This window comes from Tinamus guttatus, unplaced genomic scaffold (assembly GCF_059628265.1).
Source record: "Tinamus guttatus ecotype Peru unplaced genomic scaffold, ASM5962826v1 Tinamus_guttatus_pri_ptg000356l, whole genome shotgun sequence".
NCBI classification, from domain to species: Eukaryota; Metazoa; Chordata; class Aves; order Tinamiformes; family Tinamidae; genus Tinamus; species Tinamus guttatus.
The window spans coordinates 1,515,005-1,537,539 of NW_028288890.1; the positions used below are offsets into that span (position 1 = coordinate 1,515,005).

A 22,535-nucleotide genomic window follows, 5' to 3' on the forward strand; every position below is an offset into this window, starting at 1 on the left:
CCCCCTGGCGGAGCGGCGGCCTCGCGGCGCCCTCGCGAGGCCGAGAGGGCAGCGCGGCGGAGCGCGCGGCCGCCGGTTCGAGTCCCGCTCGCAGCAGCGCTGCAGGCCGCGCTAAGGCCTGGCTGTACTGCCGGAGGGGGGATTATAAACACCCGGGTTTATGGGTACCCAGGCCGAAAACCAACCAACTCCCGTCGCCCCCCAGCCCGTTCTTGTTAAAAGAGCCTAAAACTCCAGCAGTTGGAAGGTGTTGATCACCCTGGAGAAAATGGGTTTCTGAGACAGTGGGTGTCCAAGGCAGCCATGTGGCCTGTGGAGACGAGCTGACAACACAGGCAGCTGTTGCTCCCTTCAAGCCATTTGTGACTCAGGGTCCAAAGCAGCCGCTTCCTCTTCATGTGCTGCTGCTAGTTATGGGAAAGGGACAGTGAGACAACCCCCTCTGCTCAAGTAACAATGTTTATATTTGGCTTTTCCCCTGCTCAACCCATTTGTACCTGAGGCCTTTGCAGCTTTTTCAAGAGCCAGAACAAGCCACAAGCTCTGCTCGTAGACCCAGCCCCAGCTCCAGCACAGGCCCCTAGAGGAACAGGAAACCCTCCTCCTCCTCAGCCCCTGCAGACAAGCTGCAATTTCCCAGGGCTAAATCAGGCCATCACCCTCACTCTGCTTCAGGAGCTTGGACTCCCAGAAATGCAAATAGATGTCTTTAAAATACGTTTCTTTTTACTGGAAACTGTTTAATGACATGTCTCAAGTTGTGCTAGCAGGTTCTTCTGGAGGACAGGAAAATGCCAGGAGCTTCGTCTTTCCCACAGCCACCTGCACAGGGGACCAAAACACTCGGTGGTCAGCCTAGGCTGCTAAGTGACAGCAGCCTTGGTTTCCAAGTATCCTTGGTTTGCAAGGAGCACAGCTCTGCTGGAGACAAATTCCTGTAGTGCTGCCTCCTCAGAGGTACAACTCCTAACCAGGGTCCATTGCCAAATTTCCTTGCACCTTGCAGAGCACAAGGGTCTGGACATGTCTTTGCTGCGCAAGCAGCAGCTCTTTCACCACCTCTCCTTCCCCTCCAGGCACAGGGGGAAGCTCCCCACCCTGTAATTGAGTTGGCCCAACACAAGGTGCTACCAGCAGTGGCTTCAGCCCACTGCCCAAACACTGAGCTCCCAGGGGCAGCTTTTGGACAAAGAGAGGCCAAGCCCCATCTCCTCCCATCCCCTTGAGCAGGTTGCCAAGAGTGGAGAAGCCATTGAGATAAGAAAGGATCATTTTTAACATTAACACATGAAAATGAGTAGCTCCTTAGGCATCAGCCAAGCCATCTGGCATCAATGAGCACCTCGGATGATCTGGCCCATCACAGCCTGTGCTCACAAGTAACAGCAGGGCTTCTGCAACACAGCAGTGCCACAGAAACACTGACAAGGCCCCCAACATTGCCTTGGGGAGAAGGTTAGATCAAACATCTGATTATGCCCTTTCTCAGCAGCAGCCTGTCCCACTGCTGTCCTGTTGGGGAATAAACAGATAAAGCCAACATTGACCATAAAAAGTTTAATTAAGGTAACAGTAGAAGCCATTAATTGAATTCCAGCTCTTGGCAACAGCAACAGCACACTTTTCCTTATTCAAGACCCCTATGGGATGCCCAAGTAAGGTCAGGGCACTGAGAAAGCAGCAAGTTAGAGGGAACAAAATCACCTCTCAAGGAGTCCTCAGGTTTGCACAGTGAAATGCCAGATGCCTCATGCTAACAGCTTAGATGTGAGACAAGCCTGCATCAGCATTGACCACTGAGCAGGCTGCACCTGCTGGGCAAGGACACCTGGGACCCCCACAGTCATTTTCCCCCAGCACAGAACAGTTTCTTCCCCTTGCTCCTTCCAGGGCTGCAGGACCTCCCCCTCACCTCATCCAGATCATGGAGTTCATTTGAAACCTGCAGTGTGCTGCAATCTCTTCTTGCAGCTATCTTGGACCTTGATATTTGCTCTTCCACCTGCATCAGAGCCCCTATGTAGTTGTTGCTGGGCTCCTGTCTTGCACATCACCATTCCCAATATCCAGCTCCACCTGGATCCCTGTTGGCTGCAAAGAGTGAGAGGAATTTAACCACATGCTGCTGGAAATTTCAAAGCAAACCTGTACATTGCCATTGCTTCATTGCCTGCCCCAGAGGCAAGAAAAAAAATCCCTGATTATATCCCATTAAGGATTTCTGCTGCTGCCCTAATTTTAACTGGGCCTGCTGAACACACAAAGATACAAATAGAGAATGCAATTTAGCAGAGAAAGAACATCTTGCTCTTAGATGTCCCCAGATAACACAATTTAACATATCCGGAACGTGTTTCACTGCCCAGCACGCAGCCACATCCAAAGCCCTTTGGATCAGGATGCAGAACAGGCTACCAGCCAGGATGCTGGTTTATGCAAAGCTGCCCCAGTACGCAGGCAGAATTCAAGTCAAAGTCAACCCTGAAGCGAACACCACAGGATCTTTGCTGTCCATATGCAATCAGGAGAGATTAAGACCAGCAAGATGAACATGGTGACCTAGATTGCAAGTAGTGCCGCTCATTTAACATACCTAAAAATATAAGCTCAGGCTGCTAGGAACAGATGCTCTTTTCTTGCATAGGATACAACTAGGCAGCATTTCCTCCTCTTCCACTGCAAGAGGTCACGCAGTGAGGCTTATCCTGCCTTAGTGCCACAAGGAACCTGCATCCTCCATCCTCTCTCTGGTCCAAGTCACCTTCCCCATGACTTCCCCATTGCCAGAGGGGCTGGTCTCACCTGCCGGGGCGATTTTGCAAGGGAGGCAACGCGCTGTGTGCCGCCCTTCTCCCAGGCCACCTCTTTGCTCTCCAGCAGCAGCCGGGTGCTGGGCACGAAGCTCCAGGAGCGGCCGAGGGCTGGCTTCAAGGGGCCAGCGCCGCTGTCCCTTGTCACCTGGTTAGTCACCTGCAGCACAAACATGGTTATCAGCACCCAGGGAAAACGGTGCCACTCACAGTAACAGAACACAGGAGATCACGGGGAGATAAGAGCCACAATCTGCTACTTCTGCAGACCTTTTTCCTCTCCTTCCTGTCCCCCGCAGCATAATCATGCCCCCCTTATAAGCACAACTCGCAACTGCACCATACATGCAGTTTCTACTATTTCCTAGCTAATTGCTTAACACAAGCAGTGCAAGACAAGCTTCCCCTTGAGAAATGCTTTAGCTTGAAGGCCCTCAGCAGAGGCAGGAAGCACACAGGTTCATGCTGAGCTCGCTCACTCCTGCAAGCTGCAGTGCTTACACCTCCTGTAAAGTTTAACTCGGAACCTCAAGCGACCTTCCCTGTTGCTTTATTGCAGCTCAAAACAGCAAAGGGCAGGGCTGGCCCAGCACCTTCCAGTGCCAGGTTCAGCACATCCATTTTCCCTTGTGGCCCTTCCAATTTAAGCATACTGTGGTCACAGCATCCTTTCTGGGAGCATCAAAGCAAATGCAATTGCTCATCCAAGAGCTGGAGAGCACAGCATAGCTTTCCAATCCCCATCCCTTTCCATATGATCCAGTGCTCTGCAGATAATTCCTAAATAACTAAATAAGAGGCTATTTAGACAGCTAGCCAGCCCCCTAAATGATATATGAATCTACAGCTGGTGCCATATCAAAAATAAATACAAGCAGCCTTTTGGTCTGTTTGTACTTGGCTCTACCTTGCTCAATCAAGCAAATGACTCATTGGCTGCAGACAGCAATAAAAGCCCGCTCCCCCCCCCCAAAAAAAGGCCAAGCCAACCAGCCCTGCTCTTGGTCCTTGGGTGCTGGAACAGGAAATCTGTGTCTGCAGAGCAGCAGAGCTGCATCAGCAACCAGGCATGGGAACGGAGCTCTGCAAGGTCTCAGCTGCAAGCAGCACCCCAAAACCACTGCAGGGCTCCTCACCACAGCACACAGCAGCACCCAAGGGGCAGGGCACGGTAACACTCACCACCACTGCAAGGCTGAACTCCCTGGCCAGCATCTTCAGCTCTCTGGCCAGCTGCATCATGAGGGCCAAGCCTGCAGCAAGAAGGGGTATTTTTCAGTTTGGTGGGATCAACACAGAGGGAGCAGCCCCCTAAGTTCCCAGGACCACCTCAGAGGTGAGTGACACTTAGCAGAGAGCTCCCCTCTCCCAATTTATAAACCTTTTTGGCAGGAATAGCCCAGGGAAACCATGCATCTTTGTTGTTGACATATTTTACAACCAGGACACTGTAAACAAATAATTTACTCAGCAAGCAAATGCAGCTCAGTGCCTCCTTTGTGTCTTGACAGGTTTCAGGCCACTGACCTGAACCTGCAGTGGAAAAGCCTGCTTGAATTTCCACAGTAATATTGGAGGCAGACTCCCCTTTTGCTGATTACAAAAAAAAAAAAAAAACAAAAAAAACAAACACACACACACACACTAGAATAAGCTCTATCTTAGCTAATCACTAGAATAATGTGTGAAGCCTGCCCCTTGCTCCAAGCATCAGGTCAGTAAGAGCAGAAAGTCTGTAACCTCACTGCAGATGCACAGAACGAGCAGCAGTGCTTTGGTGTCACCCCTACCACAGCACACTCACCCTCTGACTGCTTGCCTCCCAGCAGCGGGTAAATCACAGCTGAAACCGAGTCGATCAGCACCACCTTGAGAGGCCCCGTGCAGCTCATAACCTGAAGAAAAAAGGTACCACATGCCACGCAGGGTAACACTATACATAAATAAAGCAGTTTTGGAGGTCCTCAAGCTGCACAGAGGCTCAACACTGGAGCCAGTGTAAGTCCCTGCACACACAAGTCCAGAGTCTGCTGCCTCCTTTGCTGCTCCAAACAGCCAAGGGGTAAGGAGGGAGAAAGACCCAGAGCCTTGGTCCTACCTGCTGGGAAAGGCTGTCCCGAAGCTCCTGCAAGGCTCCCAGCATTTCGTAGATGTTGAACACTCGGGCCACCTGAACCCTCTGCAGAGCTTCCAGCTGCAGCAAAAAGCAGCAACTTCATCAAAAGCCTCCCATCCTCCAGGATCGGCAGCACAGCCACACATCCCAGCACCACAGGTGCCCCCCTTTCTACTGATCCACAAGACCTATTTCTCCTGCCCCCAGGATGCTAACAACTCTTTGCATTTATACAATGCTGTAGGAACAAGCACCCTTTTTTCCCCCCATTTACTTCCACCAACTGCTGTCCTCATTCCACCAATGGAAGAACTGAAACACAGTGAGGTCAAGGAGTCAGAATGTGGGCAACCGCACTGAGCTCTCCACAGAAAAAAGTGTGGTGCCACCTAAGCCGGTGCCCAGCACCCCCAGGCCATGGGAGGATGAGAGTGGACCCAGAAGAGTCCAGGCAACCCAGAGAAACTGGCTCTGGGGGTTGGTAAGCACCTAGCAAGGCCAACAGTAGCTCTTAAGGACCAGCCTGACCTGCTTCGCAGTGAACTTGCCTGTTCTTCCTCATCCTCTGTCTCAGCTTGAAGCATCTGGTGGAGGCGGGAGGCTGTGAATCCCCCCGTGGAGTCAAGAAACAGGACGTGTTGCTTGAGGCCGAGACATGCACTGGCTGCAATGCTGAGGCACACCTAGGAGAGGGCAGGGTGGTCCTACACCCACTAGCTTTGCATGGGGAGCTCCCGGAGTCTTCCTGATGATCCCACACCAAGCAGGACAATCTGAAGCTCATGTCAGGGCTACCCCGTGCTCTGGAAAAGGCTGTAGGCCAATAGAGGAAACGAGGCCAATGTTTGCCCGCAGCCTTTGCTCACCTGTGTCTTCCCACTGCCAGGTGCTCCCATGATCTCCATCACTTCCCCTGTGTACAGCCCAGAGTCCAGCAGTTTGTCCAAGCTAAGGGTTGAATAAACAGGTGGGATTATGTAGACACCTCCAGTGAGAAAGGAAAGGGCACGACAAAGCAGCAATCTCTGGATCTTTGTCCCTAGAGGTCCAACTGCAGACAAGTGCCTCAGACTTTGCCCCTTCCAACCCCTGCTCTCTGCACATTTTGGAGAACAGCAGCAGATCTGCAGTATAGCAGGTGAGAAGACAGTATTGCAGAACCGTGATCTAGGAGCTCTTGAGGTTTGAATACACAGGATTTCTCTGCACAGTCTTTTTTCTATGACTAATCTAGGCAGTTTGGACCATCATTACTCAACTCTCCTCTCAGACCCATAACCTACATCTCTGGAGCTCTAAGGAAATGCTGAGAGGAACATGTTGTCTAGCCTCAAAGCCACACACATTAACCGATTCCCATTTCGGAAGAGCGACAGCACTGCCCGTCCCTGAAGGGGCACAAACTGGCTGGGCCTGCAGCCACAGTTCAGGAAGGCCATAGAAAACAAATGCCTCTACTCTCATCCTAGTATTAAAAGAGGGCTTTGAGATAGAGAAGAGAGTACGACCATGGGCAGGAAAGCTGCAACAACTCCACAAGGGAACAACAGCACTACTACAATGGAGCACTACCTGCAATGCCCCAGGTCTACTCTACTCCATCCCACCTCATCCCACACAACACTTGAGGCACCATCATGGTGACACCCACAGCCTGGACTTTCTGCAGAGAGCTTCCCACAGCCAGAGCTGCCTGCGCAATGAACCCACCTGGGGATCCCTGTGGACAGGATGGCTGTGGAGCTCTTGAGCTCCTCATAGAGATCTGCTCCGTTGGCGGGGAACGCCGAGAACTGGGCCAGGAGCACACGCCGCACAGCAACCAGGGCCTGGCAGGCAAAGAGCTGTCTGAAAAGCAGCCTGAGGGAACCTTGAGCTAGGCTGGCACAGGCACAGCAAAGAAAAAGGTCTCCATTGCCCTGGGCACCTGCATACCCCACAAGCTGAGGCAGTACAGGGTGCTGATAGCACAGTCCTCATTCACAGCTTGACTCTTAAGCACAGTCCTACGATTCTGAACACTCAGCGTAAGGCTGGCTACCAGAGATCCAAGTAAAGAAGCTGTGATGTAGAAGACAGTCCGATGCTACGGAGCATCCTGCAGGCTGGACTGCAGCCACCAACGTCTGCTCCAAGAGAAGGTCCCCATGGACGAGTCCACCCAAACACAGAGCTGAACAGCTCCCTGGTTAACACACCAGGACCAAGACCTTGCCTTTACCTTGTAAGACAAGGAACACTTCTGTGCAACGTCCTCCAGGTCTGACGAGACAAAGTCCACCACTGCAGATACACAAGGGAGAAGAATTGGAAAGCCAAGCGTTGGCAGACACCAGCAGCCAGACCCCAGCAGCCATGGCAAGGGGCTGATGACTCAAAAGGCCAACCCAGGGCACACAGAAAAGCAGGAGGGGGGAAAAAAATAGAAAAGAGGGAGAACACTGACTCTGCTTCTGCCTCAAAAGCCACTTTGAGGGTTTAAGGTTTTTCAAACACATTATGTATTTAAAAAACAGCAAGAAGCAATTTTTATGAAGGAAAAGAAGACAACAACACCCCCTGGCTTTTGCACCCATTAATTTTTCGCCTAAAAGCTCCATTTAACACCCATAAAGTGTTTGACTCCCTCAGCTTTAGACCTAGTGTCGCAGAGTCCCCGGAGCCCCCGGCCTCGCTGCCAGAGGCGCCCCCGCAGCCCCCGGCCCCTCACCCGTGCGGAGGCCGCTCGCCCGCAGCAGCGGCGCCATCTCGGCCGTGAGGCCGGCGCAGAGGCCGGGCCGCAGCAGCGCCATGGCCGCCACCACCGCCCCTTCCTGCCGCCCGCCCAGCGAGCGCCGAGCCCCCTCTAGCGGCTGCTAAGGGGGAAGAAAACTCACCCAAAAGAACCCAAACCCCCAAATTCGCCTTAAAAAGGCGCAGCGGGGCAGGCGAGCGGAATCCCACCCAGCTGGCTCTAAATGACCCCGCGCAGGTGACTGTCATGCGCATCCCAGGCACTATAAACACACAAGCAACCACCCCACCACTGTTCTCCTTTTATTTCCCTAAGGGGGAATGTTTTGGAGGGTGTGTGACTAGGAAAGGTAACCTTGGGGAAATGTGTCTTGGAAAGTAGTGTGAGCAAAGCTAGTGTGTATTAAAAGGAGCTTAAAGATAGGGCTTGACTTACAGAAAGGTAAGAAATGAAGGCACAGCTAGTGCAGCCCTGCTTTTCAGGGCTGTTAATGCCCTTTGGCAGGGCTCTTTCCTGGAGCTGCCCCTGGCTCTGCCTGGGCTCCTGCCCCCAGGAATGCTCCGGGACAGGTGCCATTAGGACTGCGGGCTGCAGCGCCCTGGAGGTTCTGGCACGGTTGTTCCCAGCACGGCCTGGGCAGGAGCAACTCCTCCAAGCAGGGATTTGCTGCCCTCTCTGTTCCCTGAGTGCTGGATGTCCTCAGGAGAAAAAAAAAAAAAAAAAAAAAAAAAGATTTTTGCTTTTCTGAGCAAGGCCTCTAGGATTTTGTGCTATGCAACTGCTGTTACTTCCTGTATTTTTTTTCACCAACCCCCCATCCCCAGCATAACCTATTTCTTTTCTCAGTAGGGCCCTGGCATGGAAGCATGTGGTCTGGCAGAGCTTAGCAATGCAAACCTGCTTCTGCTGCCCCTGGTCTGTGATTCCCATCCCTGTGATTTTCCCCAGTGTGTTTCATAATCAGGACACTAGCAGTCATGCTCAGGAGCTGTTTTTTGTGGGGAATCAGCCAGCAAAGCAGAATTAATAATGCTCTCTGGTCTAAAAAATGTGCAGCTTTGAAAAACATGCAGCTTTGAGAGTTCTGTGCTGAAGGTGTTCAGCAGTTCTCTCTTCTAACCTGCGTTGCTCACAGTGAGACCTGAGGCTCTCATCACAGCAGTGGGCTAATATGCTCTGGTCTAGACCCTTGTGTGAGGCTGTGCTGCGAGCAGGGCAGGAGGCAGCACGGGGTGTGCGTGGGCTGTAGCTCCCAGCGCCTTCTGGAAGGTGCTGGGTGCTGCTGCAGCTGCCAGCACGGGGCCACTTGCTCCAGCAGCTCAGCTGTCTCCTGCTTCCTTAAATAGAACAGGAAAAGGCTCTGAGCACTGGGCTGGGGGTCAGCGATCCCAACCAGGGGCCTTTTTTGGCGTGAATCCCTCCCTTCCTGCACCCCCTGCCCCGTGCTGCTCCGCAGGTACCTTAGGCTCAGTGGCAGGGACAGGTTTCTTGGGGACAGGTGCCCCCCGAAGCCGACCCAGTGGCAGGGGCCCCGGCGTGCAGCCCTGCTGGGACACAATATATAAGAGGTGGGGACAGGCTGCGGTGACAGGTGACGCTGACGGGCCCCAGGAGCCGCTGGGTCCTGCCCAAACTTGGAGCGGGAGGCGAGGGAGAGGGGCTCTTCCCCAGCCGCCCAGACCCGCCGTGCCTCGGCTGACTTGTTAAACTTCAGATTTTTTTCTTTTATTAATTGAACACTGAGAATCTGCAACACTGGGAAAAAACTTTGGAGAAGTGACAGCTTCGAGGAGCAATTTTGACCTTGGTTTTTTTTTTTTTTTGGAACTCTTCAGCCTGGTAAACTGCTTTTATTGACAGGTATTAATGATATGCTGGGACGGGAGTGCTGCTTGAGCCGAAGGTGCTATTTGCCCAAGGGGATGTTTTCCTCAATACTCTCAGGCAGGTAAAATTTGCATCCTTTCCCCCTCTGCTCCCCAGATGGAGGATCCCATCCAGCTGAAAGAGGAAGGCAATAAATACTTCCAGGCCAGCGACTACGAGAAAGCCGTGCAAAGCTACACGCGGGCGCTGAAGCTCAACAAGGACAAGGCGCTGCAGGCCGTGCTGTACAGGAACAGGGCCGCGTGTTTCCTGAAGAAGGTGAGCGCGGAGTGGGGCACGAATGTTAGTGGGAAAAGTTTATTGCACTTTCAGTAAAACCCTCTCAGCTCCTGCCAGAGCATTTCAGATCACCCGCATGCTCCTGAAAAAGTGGGTTACTTTTTGGTTCTCGTGGTGTCGAGCTATTAAGTGGAAATAGGGAGCATCAGTAATGTGGGTGCATCCTGCTAATTGGCTGCCCTGCTAATGAATTGCCCTTCCTTCCCGATTCCGCAGGAGGAATACGGCAAGGCAGCCTCGGACGCGTCTCGAGGTAAGGGGAGGCCGTTTGCAGGAACGAGCCGCGTTGTCGGGTGCATTTGCTCCGGCCAGCAGGAGCTTGCTCAGAGGCCACAGGGAAATTAATAGAGAAGAGGATGCAAAGGCCACGTGCTTACGCTGGCTGCAGTGCACTCTGTACAGCTTGGCTTTTGTACGCGAGTCAGCTACAGATTTGCTTGTTTATATGTTAACAGTGACCTGAACATGCAGGATTCACAAAGAACTGAGTAAAGGGCTTGTTCCTTCCAAATTTAAGGACAAATGTTGTTGCTCCCAGAGCCTCTCCCCAACAAGACTGGTGCAGGATGCTGGGGTGGGAGGAAAGCTGCTGCTTTGATACCTTTTCTTTCTGCGTTTGTGCATTTGTTTTCGTTAGAGCTTAAAGCTGATACCGGCCATTGCAGGCAAGAGGCTTCCAGTGCTGCAGGCTGGGGGTTGTTGCGCTCCAGGGACGTGGGTACCCAAAGCCAGGGGGTCCAAACTGACAGCTGTGTCCCAAGGAACAGTATTTGTTGTGAATCAAATAACTGTTTACCCAGGAAACTCTCAGGAAGCAAACTCTGATAGCTGCTCTCTTGGATCACTTCCCTAGCTATTGATATCAATGCTTCGGATATCAAAGCCTTGTTCCGGCGCAGCCAGGCTCTGGAAAAGTTGGGAAAGTTGGACCAAGCATTCAAAGATGCTCAGAAATGTGCCACCATGGAGCCCCGCAACAAAAGCTTCCAGGAGACCCTGAGGCGACTGGGAGCTGACATCCAGGAGAAGGTAAATGCTACAGACCAGAAAAGCAGGTGTGGGACACGAGGAAAATCCTTGTTCTGGGATACGCCGAAAGATTATTGGTCTTACTGAATACTTTTAATAACAGAAAGTGATAAATAGGCCCTGCTAACTGGAAGGCTCCTGCCTGAAGCATGTAGATCTGAGGATCAGATTCAATGGTTCAGTTAAGCGTGGCAGCCAGGTTCTGGGTCTTGGAGATGGGTGATACTGCTGCTGGAGAAGGGAAGCCTGTTTTGTTGGGCAGCCTGGATTGCCTGCAGTTTTTGAGGTCTGTGGTTTCCTTGGAGTGACATAGGAAGATTATCCGTAGATTTTGTGCCTCTCTGATTTCCTGTGTTGGTACAGCTGCGCATTCAGTTCTCCACCGACATGCGGGTGCAGAAGATGTTTGAAATTCTGCTGGATGAGAACAGCGAGAAAGAAAAGCGTGAAAAGGTGAGAACTGCCCAAGGCTTGACAAAATGCCTATTAATGCCAGAGGCTCTGCAGAGTTGAGGGCTGGTCCCTTCCCTGCCTTCCCCGGATGGAGGATGAGGTAAGGAGCAAAGAGGTGAACTGAGCTTGCAGAGGTGCCCAAAGAGGCATCACCCTTGTGCCAAGGGAAGCCGGCTGACCTTTCAAAATACAAAAGCTAGTCTCAAACTCAGTTTCCTTTAGGAATTTGGCTGCTCAGGCTCATCTCTGCTGCCATCCCCATCTTCCCCTCCAAGCAATGATCCATTTTCCTCTAAAGGAGCAAAGTCAGTCCCTGGAGAAACTGCCTGCTGAGGCCAGAGCTTGTCCACTGGAGCTGGCAGGTGATGGCTGCCCTGCAGCTCCCACCAGGACATCCCCACATCTCGCTGTCAGGGTCTACTCTTATTTACTGCTATAATGATCAAGGCTGGAGGGGAGACAAAATAGAGCAGACAGTTGGCAGGGGCGTGGGGGGTGCAAAGTTCACAACCTGCTGTCCAACTTCCATATTCTTCCTGAAACCATTTCAGGAGGAGAGGATGGTGCTTCATAACCTTGTCCTGAACTTTTGCAGCTCCTCCTGCAACCAACACTTCCTAGAGCTGCACAGACGCGTTTTGGAGGCTGTGCCATCAACTCCTGCTTGCTGTTTCCCCTAGGCTGCAAACAACCTCATAGTCCTCGGGCGGGAGGAAGCGGGTGCAGAGAGGATATTCCAGAACAACGGGGTCCACTTGCTGCTGCAGCTGATAGAAACCAAAAATCCTGAGATGATCCTGGCAGCTGTGAGGACACTTTCCGGCATGTGCATAGGACATAAAGCTCGAGTAAGCAATGGGGCCCTTGTAGGACTTTCACTGCAGTTTCTGGGCAATTAGGGGAATGGAATATCACAGGCATCACGGATGCATCACTGTGCACAGGGATGCACTGCAGGATGACATGGGGTTTGCTCCATGGGGATGGGGTTCTTGTGTGAACAGGCTCTTTGTTGTTAACAGCCCTTGTGCCAAGGCCTCGTCAAAATCTGACATCTCAAGCTGGCTGAAATAACTAAAATTCAGAATCGATGGTTACAATGTGTTGTTTTATTAGAAATTAAAATATGGCTGATAAGAAAAACTCCCTGTACAGACTGAGAATTTGCACAGGAAATACTTGACTTTTCTAAACCATACTGGAAATATCAGCTTATATCCCCTCCCCTAACAGCTGCTCTGCTCTCTTCTTCCTGGGGCCAGGCCACTGCAATCCTCCATTACCTGGGCATCGACAGCATTTGTACGTGGATGTCGATAGACAACGAAGAAATCTCCCTGGCTGTCTGCAACCTCCTGCAGAGCATCGTTGACTGCTTGATGGGGCAGGGGAAAGAGGAGCATCACGGCAAGGAGGCAGCCATGGTGTTAGGTAATGGTGCACGATGAGGGGGACGGGGCTCTGCTCCCTGCCTGTCCCTCCTATTCCCCCTTCTCTGGGGCATTGTCTAGAGTTCCTAGCTATGATGGTCATAGAACCATAGAGTCATTAGGGTTGGAAGGGACCTTTAGAGATGATCTAGTCCAGCCCTCCTGCACACACAGGGTCACTGCATCCAAGCGGGTTTTGAAGATCTCCAGAGAGGGAGAATCCACAACCTCTCTCGGCAACCTGTTCCAGTGCTCTGTTACCCTCACTGTTGAGAAATTTTTCCTTAAGTTCCTGTGGAACTTTTGGTGCTTCAGTTTCCAAAACTAGTTTCCTCTAGTTCTGTCAGTGGCCACCACTGAAAAGAGGCCAGCATCATCCTCCTCACTGCCTCCCTTGAGGTACTTCTAGACACTGCTCAGGTCCCCTCTCAGCCTTCTCTTCTCCAGCTGAACAGGCCCAGCTCCCTCAGCCTCTCCTCATAGGGCAGATGTTCCAGGCCCCTGATCATCCTCGTAGCCCTGCGCTGGACTCTCTCCAGCAGCTCCACATCCCTCTTGTCCTGTGGAGCCCAAAACTGGACACAATACTCCAGATGCGGCCTCACCAGGGCTGAGTAGAGGGGCAGGATCCCCTCCCTCGACCTGCTGGAGATGCTCTTCTTAATGCAGCCCAGGATCCCATTGGCCTTCTTGGCCATGAGGGCAACTGCTGCTTCATGGTCAACTTATCATCCACCGGGACACCCAGGTCCCTCTCTGCAGAGCTGGCGCAGCACCTCAGGAGGCTGCAGCCCTGTTCAGGCAGTTGTGAATGAACAGTTTTGCTCAGGAGTGTACTGAAAACCAGGTGAAGCGCTCACAAGCGTAAGCCAACTCTTTCCTTCAGCTGCATAGAATTATAACATGTACACACTTCTCATCCTCACCATTATTTTAAATAAACATGTTCCAGTCATGCAGTGCCTTAGAATGGTTTTCCCTGGGCTCCCTAGCTTTCAGGGAAGACTTCTAATGGGCTGCTACTGCCTTGATTCTGTGTAGATACTAAAAAAGATTTGAGGATGATTACAACACGTTTGCTGGATATGTTGGTCAGTAAGAGTGTATCTGGGCAAGGACGAGACCGAGCTCTCAACCTCCTCAACAAGAACATACCAAGGAAGGATCTGAAGGAACATGACAACAGTAGGACCATTTTTGTCATCGACAATGGTGAGTCTTTCCTCTTTATCCTTTCACTGGTTTGTAAGTCATGGAGCTGTATAATCTTATAGGAACAACTGTAGAACTGTTCCTCTGTTTTATTGGTGGATACAAACCTGGAGCAGAGAGGCATAATAGCTAGAATAGCTGTAAAACTGAGAGAACAGAACCTGTATATGAGGACAAGATTTTTTGTGTTTAACTTCAAAGAAGTTGTCCAGTTTATTCTGACACTTTTGCTAATGTTTGGATGATTTGGCTTGGATGGGTTGTTCAATTTGGGTAGGATAGATGAGCATGTGGAGACCCAGTTTCTTAAGCTGGTCATTTCAAACCTGGAGGGAGATAAGGGATTTGTGTGGGGTGTGTATTTTACATTAACTCTAATGCATGCGTTACTGTTTTAGTGGAAGTTATGAAATACTTGCAGTGAAAGAGGGTTAAGGAATTCACAATTGCTTAGAAGCCACTGACTCTTCTCCAGTCAAAGCCTTCCAGTCTGAAAGGTCTGTAGGTTTAAGGCTTGTTACAATAATGCCTGATCCAGCTAGGGACCAAATGCACAAATTTGCTTGTTTTATTTTGAGCTGAATAAGCACTTGGTGCTGCAAACCTGTAACCTCAGAAACAGAACCTTCTGCTCAGTAAATATCTGAGAATCTCTTTGTCTAAGACTAATGTGACTAGGCAGTAAAGCAATTGGAAAATTGCCCAAGCAATTTTCTTTGCAAGAAACCACCAACAGCAGCTTGAATTTTGTACAGACCCTCTCCTGTCTAAAGCCCCATATTTCATTATGTTTCCAGGCTTAAAAAAGATACTGAAGGTGGTGGGCCAGATTCCCGAGATGCCTGACTGCCTGCCCTTAACAGAGAACACCCAGCTGACTGCGTCCGTCCTCCTGAATAAACTCTACGACGACCTGCGCTGCGATCCGGAGCGTGACAATTACCGGGTGATCTGTGAAGAGTACATCAAGTGAGTGAGGGCTGCTCCACCAGGCAAGCCCAGAGCAGATGAGGAGGGGGGTGTTAAAGAGATGAGGTGCTTTCAGGCCATTTAGATGCCTAATCAAGGCCTTGGGAGATGATGCGATTTGTCTGTCCTCCTCTAGAATCTTTCAGCTGAGAATAGAAAACATGCCCAAATCTTGTCATTGTATTCCTGCCTGCTGGGCCCTATGAATGTGGGTGCACTTGTGTCCTACACACTTCTGTTTTCCACTAGTGGAGTTCGGGTCAGCAGAGAAATTATAGATCTGTTATCCTCTTGGAACAAAACTACTCAGCAGAGGAGATCCCTCTGAACCTCATCCCACCTTTCACCCATGCTCCAACTGTCCTAGGAGGAGTGTCAGCAATGGATCCAGTTTGTGAATTGCCTCCAGTCTGATGGAGGATGTTCCCTGTGCTGCACAGGAAAATGAGATCAGCAGACAATCACTGTGAGCCACATGCTGACTGCCTCTATCCCATGTAGGAGCAAAATCGACCCTCAGAACATGGATAAGACGCTCCACGCCATCCAGATAGTGTCTGGAGTGCTGCAAGGGCCCTTTGACTTGGGCAACAAGCTGCTAGGCATGAAGGGAGTCATGGAGATGATGGTTGCTCTGTGTGGGTCTGAGAGGGAGATTGACCAGCTCGTGGCTGTGGAAGCCCTCATCCACGCCTCCACCAAACTGAGCCGGGCCACCTTCATCATCTCCAACGGGGTGACACTCCTGAAGGAGATCTACAAGAAGACCAAGAATGAGAAGATCAAAATTCGAGCGCTGGTGGTAAGGATGTCAGCACCCTGCCTTTTCACTGCCTCACTGTGCTCATCACCTTGATCCTGGACGTGGGAGCGGGAGGGGGTCTTGGGAGCATGCCAGGGTCTCTCCTCTTCAGTTGGAGAACGGTTTATGGTGTCTCCAAGGAGAGAGAAGAGGGCAGGCCAGGAAAATAGGACTTAGTCTGTTTTGCCTTCAAAGTTACCCATAATCTTCCATTAAAGACATCTAATAAGAACACAAAATCTGAACTTTGCTGTGCTACAAGCTGAAATATCTACCATGGGCTAGGATGTTTGTTGTTCCTCCTTAAGGGCAATCCTGACTTCAGCCTTTAGATGAGGGATTTGGCTGAGTTTGAGCAGCCATGCTATGGAACTAATGAGCTTTTTCTAGCTAGAGTATTTGCTTCCTCCTCAGGGTCTCTGCAAATTGGGCTCAGCAGGAGGCACAGATTATGGACTACGGCAGTTTGCTGAGGGGTCCACTGAAAAGCTAGCCAAGCAGTGTCGAAAGTAAGTCCTTTTTTTTTTTTTTTCCCCCTTCTGTTGCTCCATTTTTGCAAAATACAACATGCTTTTTCCCCTGCCCACACACTGCCTTTGTTGGCTGTCATTGCCTGCCAGCTGGTAATGCCCACAGAGCAGTCATATTGGGTACCTGAAGCTCCTCAGTGCCTGAATCAGCCAGACCTCCTTCCTGCCTTACTGTTCCTAAAGATCCGGAGCCTCATGCCTCACTCACGTGAGGAAGGCAAAGCTGAGTAGCTGTCCTGACCAGCTCTCCCCTGCACCCTTTAGATCCATCAGGAGGGCCATGGGAATGTGCCCTGTTTCAGGGGAAGCACCTGTGGTCTTTAGGAGCCGCAGCAGAAACTGAATGCAGGTTCGGGACTGAAACAGTTCTTGGAGCTTCTTTGTTCTTCTTCCCCCTCTTCCCAGACAAAATCACTCCTGGCTCTTGGGATGACACTGTAGATGTTTCTTGTCTCCATTCTAGGTGGCTGTGCAACGCCAGCATTGATACCCGCACCAGGAAGTGGGCCGTGGAAGGGCTGGCCTATCTGACCCTCGATGCAGACGTGAAAGATGACTTTGTTGAGGATGAGCCAGCTCTGCAAGCTATGTTTGAATTAGCCAAGGTCCTACCCGCTTACCCCATTCTCCTCTTCCTCTGGTAGCATCAAATTCCCCTGGTTCTGCATCCCAACACATTTATCCGGGCAGGAGGAGTTGTGAGCCTAACACCTCATCTCTGGGTTAGCAAGATTTCACATGGGTCTGTGCCACTGAGACACCTCAGTCTTGCTATCATCCTAGTACTCTCCTCAGGCTGAGGAAGGCTGCTTTTACCTTTCAGCAGCTTTAAGAGGTGTTCTTCCATGAAAAGCAGATGTTGACAGCATCTGATGAAACAACATCCTCTTTGGCCATGAAAGCTTCTTGTTTTCCAAGCCCTAATAGTACCTGGGTACAAAGCCAGGGTCTGCAGGGCTTCAGCTTAGGACTGCCAGCAAGGTGGTCTGCACAACAAGAGGACCTGTTCCCCTGCCATGTCATCTTCATCCTCTCATGTCTCTTTCTGTGCAGACAAGTGATAAGACTATCCTGTATTCTGTGGCTTCTGCATTAGTGAATTGTACCAACAGCTACGATACGAAGGAGCTGGTCCCAGAGCTGGTGCAGCTGGCAAAATTCTCCAAGCAGCACGTGCCTGAGGAGCATCCAAAGGTAGGTCGTGTGCAGGCAGGGAGCTGGGAGGGGATGCTCAAATCTGAGGACTTTGATATATCCCCCTGTCCCAGACCTCAGGTCTCTTGGCTCCCAACCTCCTAGGCTGAAATTGCTTTGTTGTCAAACCAGCCTTGACTGTGGTCAGCCTGCTAAGGGGCTTTCTCAATGTTTCCTTCAGGACAAGAAGGATTTTGTTGTGAAGCGGGTGAAGCGACTGTTGAAAGCTGGAGTCGTGTCTGCCTTGGCCTGCATGGTGAAGGCAGACAGCGCCATCCTGACGGACCAGAGCAAGGAGCTCATAGCCAGGTGCCTTCGTTGCTGCCGTGGCCTGGGAGTTTGGCTGTCTTTGCCCCCGAGATGGGTGCCTGGTCGGGGCTGCTTCCTGCAGTGGTGCATTCTGACTCTGTTGGGGAGGGAAATGAAAGGGAGGTGGAAGGAAGATTTTAAAAGACAGATTATTCTGAGCAACATCATGAAAATCTGCATGCTGACCTTGCAGCTGTTTGGCAAAGCTGTCTTGCTAGGATGATACATTTTGAATTTCTAGTCCTCTAAACACAACCTTATGGACTTAAAAACTTTTCACTCTGCCATTTGTTTCTTGCTAGGGCACTAGGTTAAACACCTGGAGTTTACCAGCTAGGTTTGGCTTCCCCATGTGGCCTTACCCTCCTCCCATGCAGGATGCTGCCTCTGGGCATGGCTCTTTCACTAAGTGATATTGTGCTTTACAGAGTGTTCCTTGCCTTGTGTGAAGACCCCAAGGACCGTGGAACGATAGTCGCTCAAGGTGGTGGAAAGGTGACTGCTCTTACATTTGTAGACCATTCTGATGTGCAGTTAGTGTCTGGGAGTCTGCAATGTGGCTACAGTGAGGGAAGTGGCAGAAAGAAGAGCTGTCTTAGTAGCCCCTGTGTCAGGACCGATACCTCAGTCCTGTCTTGGCAAGTCAAAGGAGCAATCTTGAAACAACTGTTTGAGCTACAGGCTCTGGTGTGGTACCTATTTGGAAACGAAAGAAAGACACTGTTATGGACTTCAGTCCTGAGGCATTTCTCCTTCAGCCTATACAAAGCTTTAGGATATTTGATCCTCATTTTAATATATCAAGTCCAACTTGGAAATCTTCTCAGAGACATTCATGCTTTACTCTGGTCACTAGGCCCTGATACCCCTGGCTTTGGAAGGCACAGATGTGGGCAAGATAAAGGCTTCCCATGCGCTGGCAAAAATTGCTGCCATCTCCAATCCAGACATTGCATTCCCAGGGGAGAGGGTAAGTTGAAAACGATCTTGGCAATTCCTTTAGCAAGCCCAAATTACCAGGACCTGAAAGCTGGAAAAGCAGTGATGTCATTTCTGGTTTTAGGTGTATGAGGTGGTGAGGCCCCTTGTGAGCCTCCTGAACACAGAGAGGGATGGCCTTCAGAATTACGAAGCTCTCTTGGGTCTCACTAACTTTTCAGGAAGAAGTGATAGACTTAGGTGAGTTCAAATACTTTTTGACTTTTTTTCTTCACAGGATACTTTATCAGGAGTGAAGTGTTCTAGAAAAGCTGAGAAATATATTGGATTTGTTTCTGGGCTTGTAGTGTAGGTCATCTTTGGGAGTCCTCCCTGGGTTCAATAAAGTAGCCTGGAAAAGAAGTAGCAGATTTTCCTCATGTAAAAGAAAACCCAACACGAACTCAACCAGTACTAGATAAGTGATGAACCACGTGCCATGAGTTCCAGTGCGATAGGCACAGGCTTGCTTTAAGGCCTCCCTTAATTCCTCTCTGTCTGCAATTAATATTTTACAAGTCAGTTACTACATGTCCTGTGACGGTATTTTGTCTCCTCTTCAACACAGGATGAAGATAGTCAAAGAGAGGGCCTTGCCAGACATTGAAAACTACATGTTTGAGAATCACGACCAACTTAGGCAGGCAGCCACAGAGTGTATGTGCAACCTGGTGGTCAACAAGGAGGTGACTCGCTGCCTTTTGGACTTGACTGCTGTATACAACAGCTTGTGAGCCACCAGAAGGAGCATTTCATAAATGTTCTCTGGTGTTTTTTTTTTTTTTTTTCGTTTTTTTTTTAAGGTTCAAGAGCGGTTTGTGGCTGATGGAAATGACCGGCTGAAGTTGGTGGTGTTACTGTGTGGTGAAGATGATGAGAAAGTGCAGACTGCAGCTGCAGGAGCTTTGGCCATGCTTACAGCTGCACAAAAGAAACTCTGCTCCAAGATGACTGAAGTGGTAAGGCCATAAGTGTTATTGGCAGTGTGGAAATACCCTTGAAGGGGTCTGGCTCAATCATGAAATGCCTTTCATGACTGGCATTGAATCAAATCAAATTTCAAAATTTGTTTTGAAATGTTGAAAAAAAATCACATCTCAAATTTAGTGTGATTCAATTTCAAAATTTGAAAAATTCCATTTCAAAATTGAAAATTTTGAAATAAAAGTATTCACAAAGTATTTCAAATTAAAAAATCAAAATTTTAAAAGCAAGATCTAGTCAACCAGTTTACTAGTGAGGAACCTTGCCCTTTTCAAGCAAGACCTGTGTGTGCATGTTCCTAGTCCATCCCTGCACAGCAACTTTCTTGCACTGGCCTTTAACACCACAACTCAGAGCTTTTAACATTTTTATATAGCTGCTTCTATAAGTAAGTCCAGCTACTAACTGTCAAAGAAGAATAGTGAGGAATGCAGAATACTCCATGGACCCTTAAATCTTCTGATATTTCATAGTTTAAATTAAACCTTGCTTTACTCGGAAATGAACTGAGCTTGATAGATACCTACTGAGCTTTACAGATCCTAAAACATCTTGACTTCCTAGTCCCAGGAAGCCAGCACAGACCCTGCAATAGCTTAATATCTCTGAAGACTTGTGCATGGGAACTCCTTAGCCCTGCTGCACTGAGCATGGCACATCTGGGTATTGAGATTTATGAGAAATGATGAAGTAAAAGGAGAGGCTGGGGAAATCGGTGAGGGGATTGGATGCTCTGCTACAGGTTTTCTCAGCTCTGTCAATACTCTGATCAGATTCTTTGAACAGAAATTATGCCCAAACACACAGCTGTTCATTTTCTATGGTGCAAGAGCCATGAAAATTTCTGACTTTTGAGCCCAATTTTTGTTTACTTTAAAAGTTTGGAGTCAGGTTTCCTTGAAGAATCAAGTAACCAAAACTTGACCCCCTCCATCAGATTTATACTAATGTTCTATCCCTTCCTTGCAGACAACCCAGTGGCTTGAAATCCTGCAGAGGCTCTGCTTGCATGATAACATGGAAGTGCAGCACCGTGGATTGGTCATAGCTTTCAATTTAATAAGTGCTGACAAAGAATTGGCAAAGAAGCTGGTGGAGACAGAGCTCCTAGAGATCCTAACCTTCATTGGCAAGCAAGCAGATGACCCCAAGAGGCAGCACATCATTAACGTGGCACGCGATTGCCTGGCCAGGTGCATGGATTATGGGCTAATCAAACCTCTCTCTCAGTCATAAGGAAATGCACCAAAAAAGCTGAGTAGGGGAGGAAGGGAAGCTACTGAGAAATTATCTGTTCTGTAACCATCTGCCTGGTACTGCAGTGATTCCTAGTGAGGGTGGGACAGGAGGGTTTTCTTCCCATGCTGCTGTCAGAAAATGTTTGGGAATGTTTAGTTGTGTGCTTTTTTCTTCATTTATGGATTTTTTTTAAATTGGCTTTAAAAGGAGTACCAATGTGTGAGGATGGTGGATGAGCTCTTAATAAATCCACCACTTCTCTGAGGAATCTCTGCTCTTCTGCTTTCATGAAAGCAACAGAAGGGGTCTAGGAGACTTCTCTGTTAGCATTAGGGACCACTTTGGTTAGTGACTCTGCAGGACTCTGCCATTCTGCTGGTGGGAGACCAGCTGAGCAGCAGCGACTTTTCTGCACGTATTTCAATTAAAATGCAGAGGATACCAGGCACAGGGAGCTGTCCTGATGAAGTCAGAGTAAGGGCTCTGTCTCATCAGTCGCTCCTATCTTTGAAACTCTCAGCTCTGTTATTATGTGCTTCTCCCCATCAACTTTTGTCAAAAACACTACTTGTTAATGGTCGACTTTTTAAAGTACACAATCTATACACCTTGCAAACCACTAGTTTATATTTTAACTAATAATAGTTAATGCCAATGATACTCAAGTTGTAGTTATTAGCTGAGGCCCGGGAGGGTGAGGCTATTTGAACCTTACTAAACATATTCCAGCCCCACGTTCGGCCTCGGACAGGCCCTTACTGATACTATAGAGCGGGGCGCACCCCTGCCTGTGCTCCTAGCTGGCCTCAGGCCCTAACGCGGACGAAGAAGAGAAAATGGCGTCGGCGCCACCCACCCTCTGCCTCAGGGTAGCGCCGGCCGGGAAAGGCTGCCCCCGCCGCCTTCCTATTGGCCGCCCGCAGGCCCCGTGCCGCTGTCCGTCGGCAGGACCGCGCGTCGCTATTGGCTCTTGGCCGCTGAGGGGGCGGGGCAAGGAGGAAGCTCCGCCCCTGACGGCCAGGTCTGTGCGAGCGCGGGAGATGTGAGGGGCGGGCGCGGCTCTGGGGGTGCCGGAGCCGCAGGTGGGGGCGCTCGGCCGGGCTGCTGGGGGCGGTGGGTGCAGGTCTGAGGGGGCACCCGGGCTGCTGGGGGCGGTGGGTGCAGGTCTGGGGGGCACCCGGGCTGCTGGGGACGGTGGGTGCAGGTCTGGGGGGCACCCGGGCTGCTGGGGACGGTGGGTGCAGGTCTGAGGGGGCACCCGGGCTGCTGGGGGATCTGGAGGGCAGCGGCGGGGAGGGGAAGGGAGGCAGCCGGGGGGAAGCGTCACACGGGAAGTCTGTGCTGCAGAAAGCTGAAAAGAATCGACTCTGAACCAACCACGTGTGTTTTGCTGTGTGTTTTCTTTTCCCCTCCCCCTGGGAATATTTGCTTAATATTTGACTTGAGAGCATGTGCTTACTGAACGGAAATGAGATCTGCCCAAAGCAATGATGAGCGAAGCATTATCTGAACTGGTATTGCTGAGACTTCGTGTCTTTGCTCTGACCAGGGCGTGATCACGTAATCTTCTCTCTGAGCTT

The 22,535-nt window shown here is 50.3% G+C and overlaps 2 protein-coding genes and 1 non-coding gene across 3 annotated transcripts; 2 read left to right on the forward strand and 1 right to left on the reverse strand.

Annotated features, from left to right (window-relative positions):
• Positions 1 to 1,799: 1,799 nt before the first annotated feature.
• On the reverse strand, positions 1,800 to 7,719 carry RAD51D (RAD51 paralog D). The gene is given in 10 exon segments (XM_088529979.1): positions 1,800 to 2,091; positions 2,803 to 2,970; positions 3,993 to 4,063; positions 4,615 to 4,705; positions 4,909 to 5,004; positions 5,475 to 5,609; positions 5,793 to 5,874; positions 6,637 to 6,755; positions 7,148 to 7,209; positions 7,637 to 7,719. Coding segments are annotated over 10 exon segments (990 nt in total). The 5' UTR covers position 7,719; the 3' UTR covers positions 1,800 to 2,007.
• Positions 7,720 to 9,643: 1,924 nt separating this feature from the next.
• UNC45B (unc-45 myosin chaperone B) lies at positions 9,644 to 21,020 on the forward strand. Its single transcript, XM_088530064.1, has 19 exons — positions 9,644 to 9,805; positions 10,043 to 10,079; positions 10,680 to 10,855; positions 11,219 to 11,308; positions 11,989 to 12,156; positions 12,571 to 12,739; positions 13,780 to 13,950; positions 14,748 to 14,919; positions 15,421 to 15,721; positions 16,136 to 16,230; positions 16,715 to 16,856; positions 17,305 to 17,445; positions 17,627 to 17,754; positions 18,183 to 18,249; positions 18,611 to 18,724; positions 18,818 to 18,933; positions 19,301 to 19,418; positions 19,536 to 19,691; positions 20,686 to 21,020. The coding sequence occupies exons 1-19, from the start codon at positions 9,644 to 9,646 to the stop codon at positions 20,950 to 20,952; spliced, it is 2,790 nt and encodes a 929-aa protein (XP_088386190.1). The 3' UTR covers positions 20,953 to 21,020.
• Positions 21,021 to 22,437: 1,417 nt separating this feature from the next.
• On the forward strand, positions 22,438 to 22,535 carry LOC148593660 (Z30 small nucleolar RNA). Its single transcript, XR_015913672.1, has one exon. It is a non-coding gene; the product is annotated as a Z30 small nucleolar RNA (small nucleolar RNA).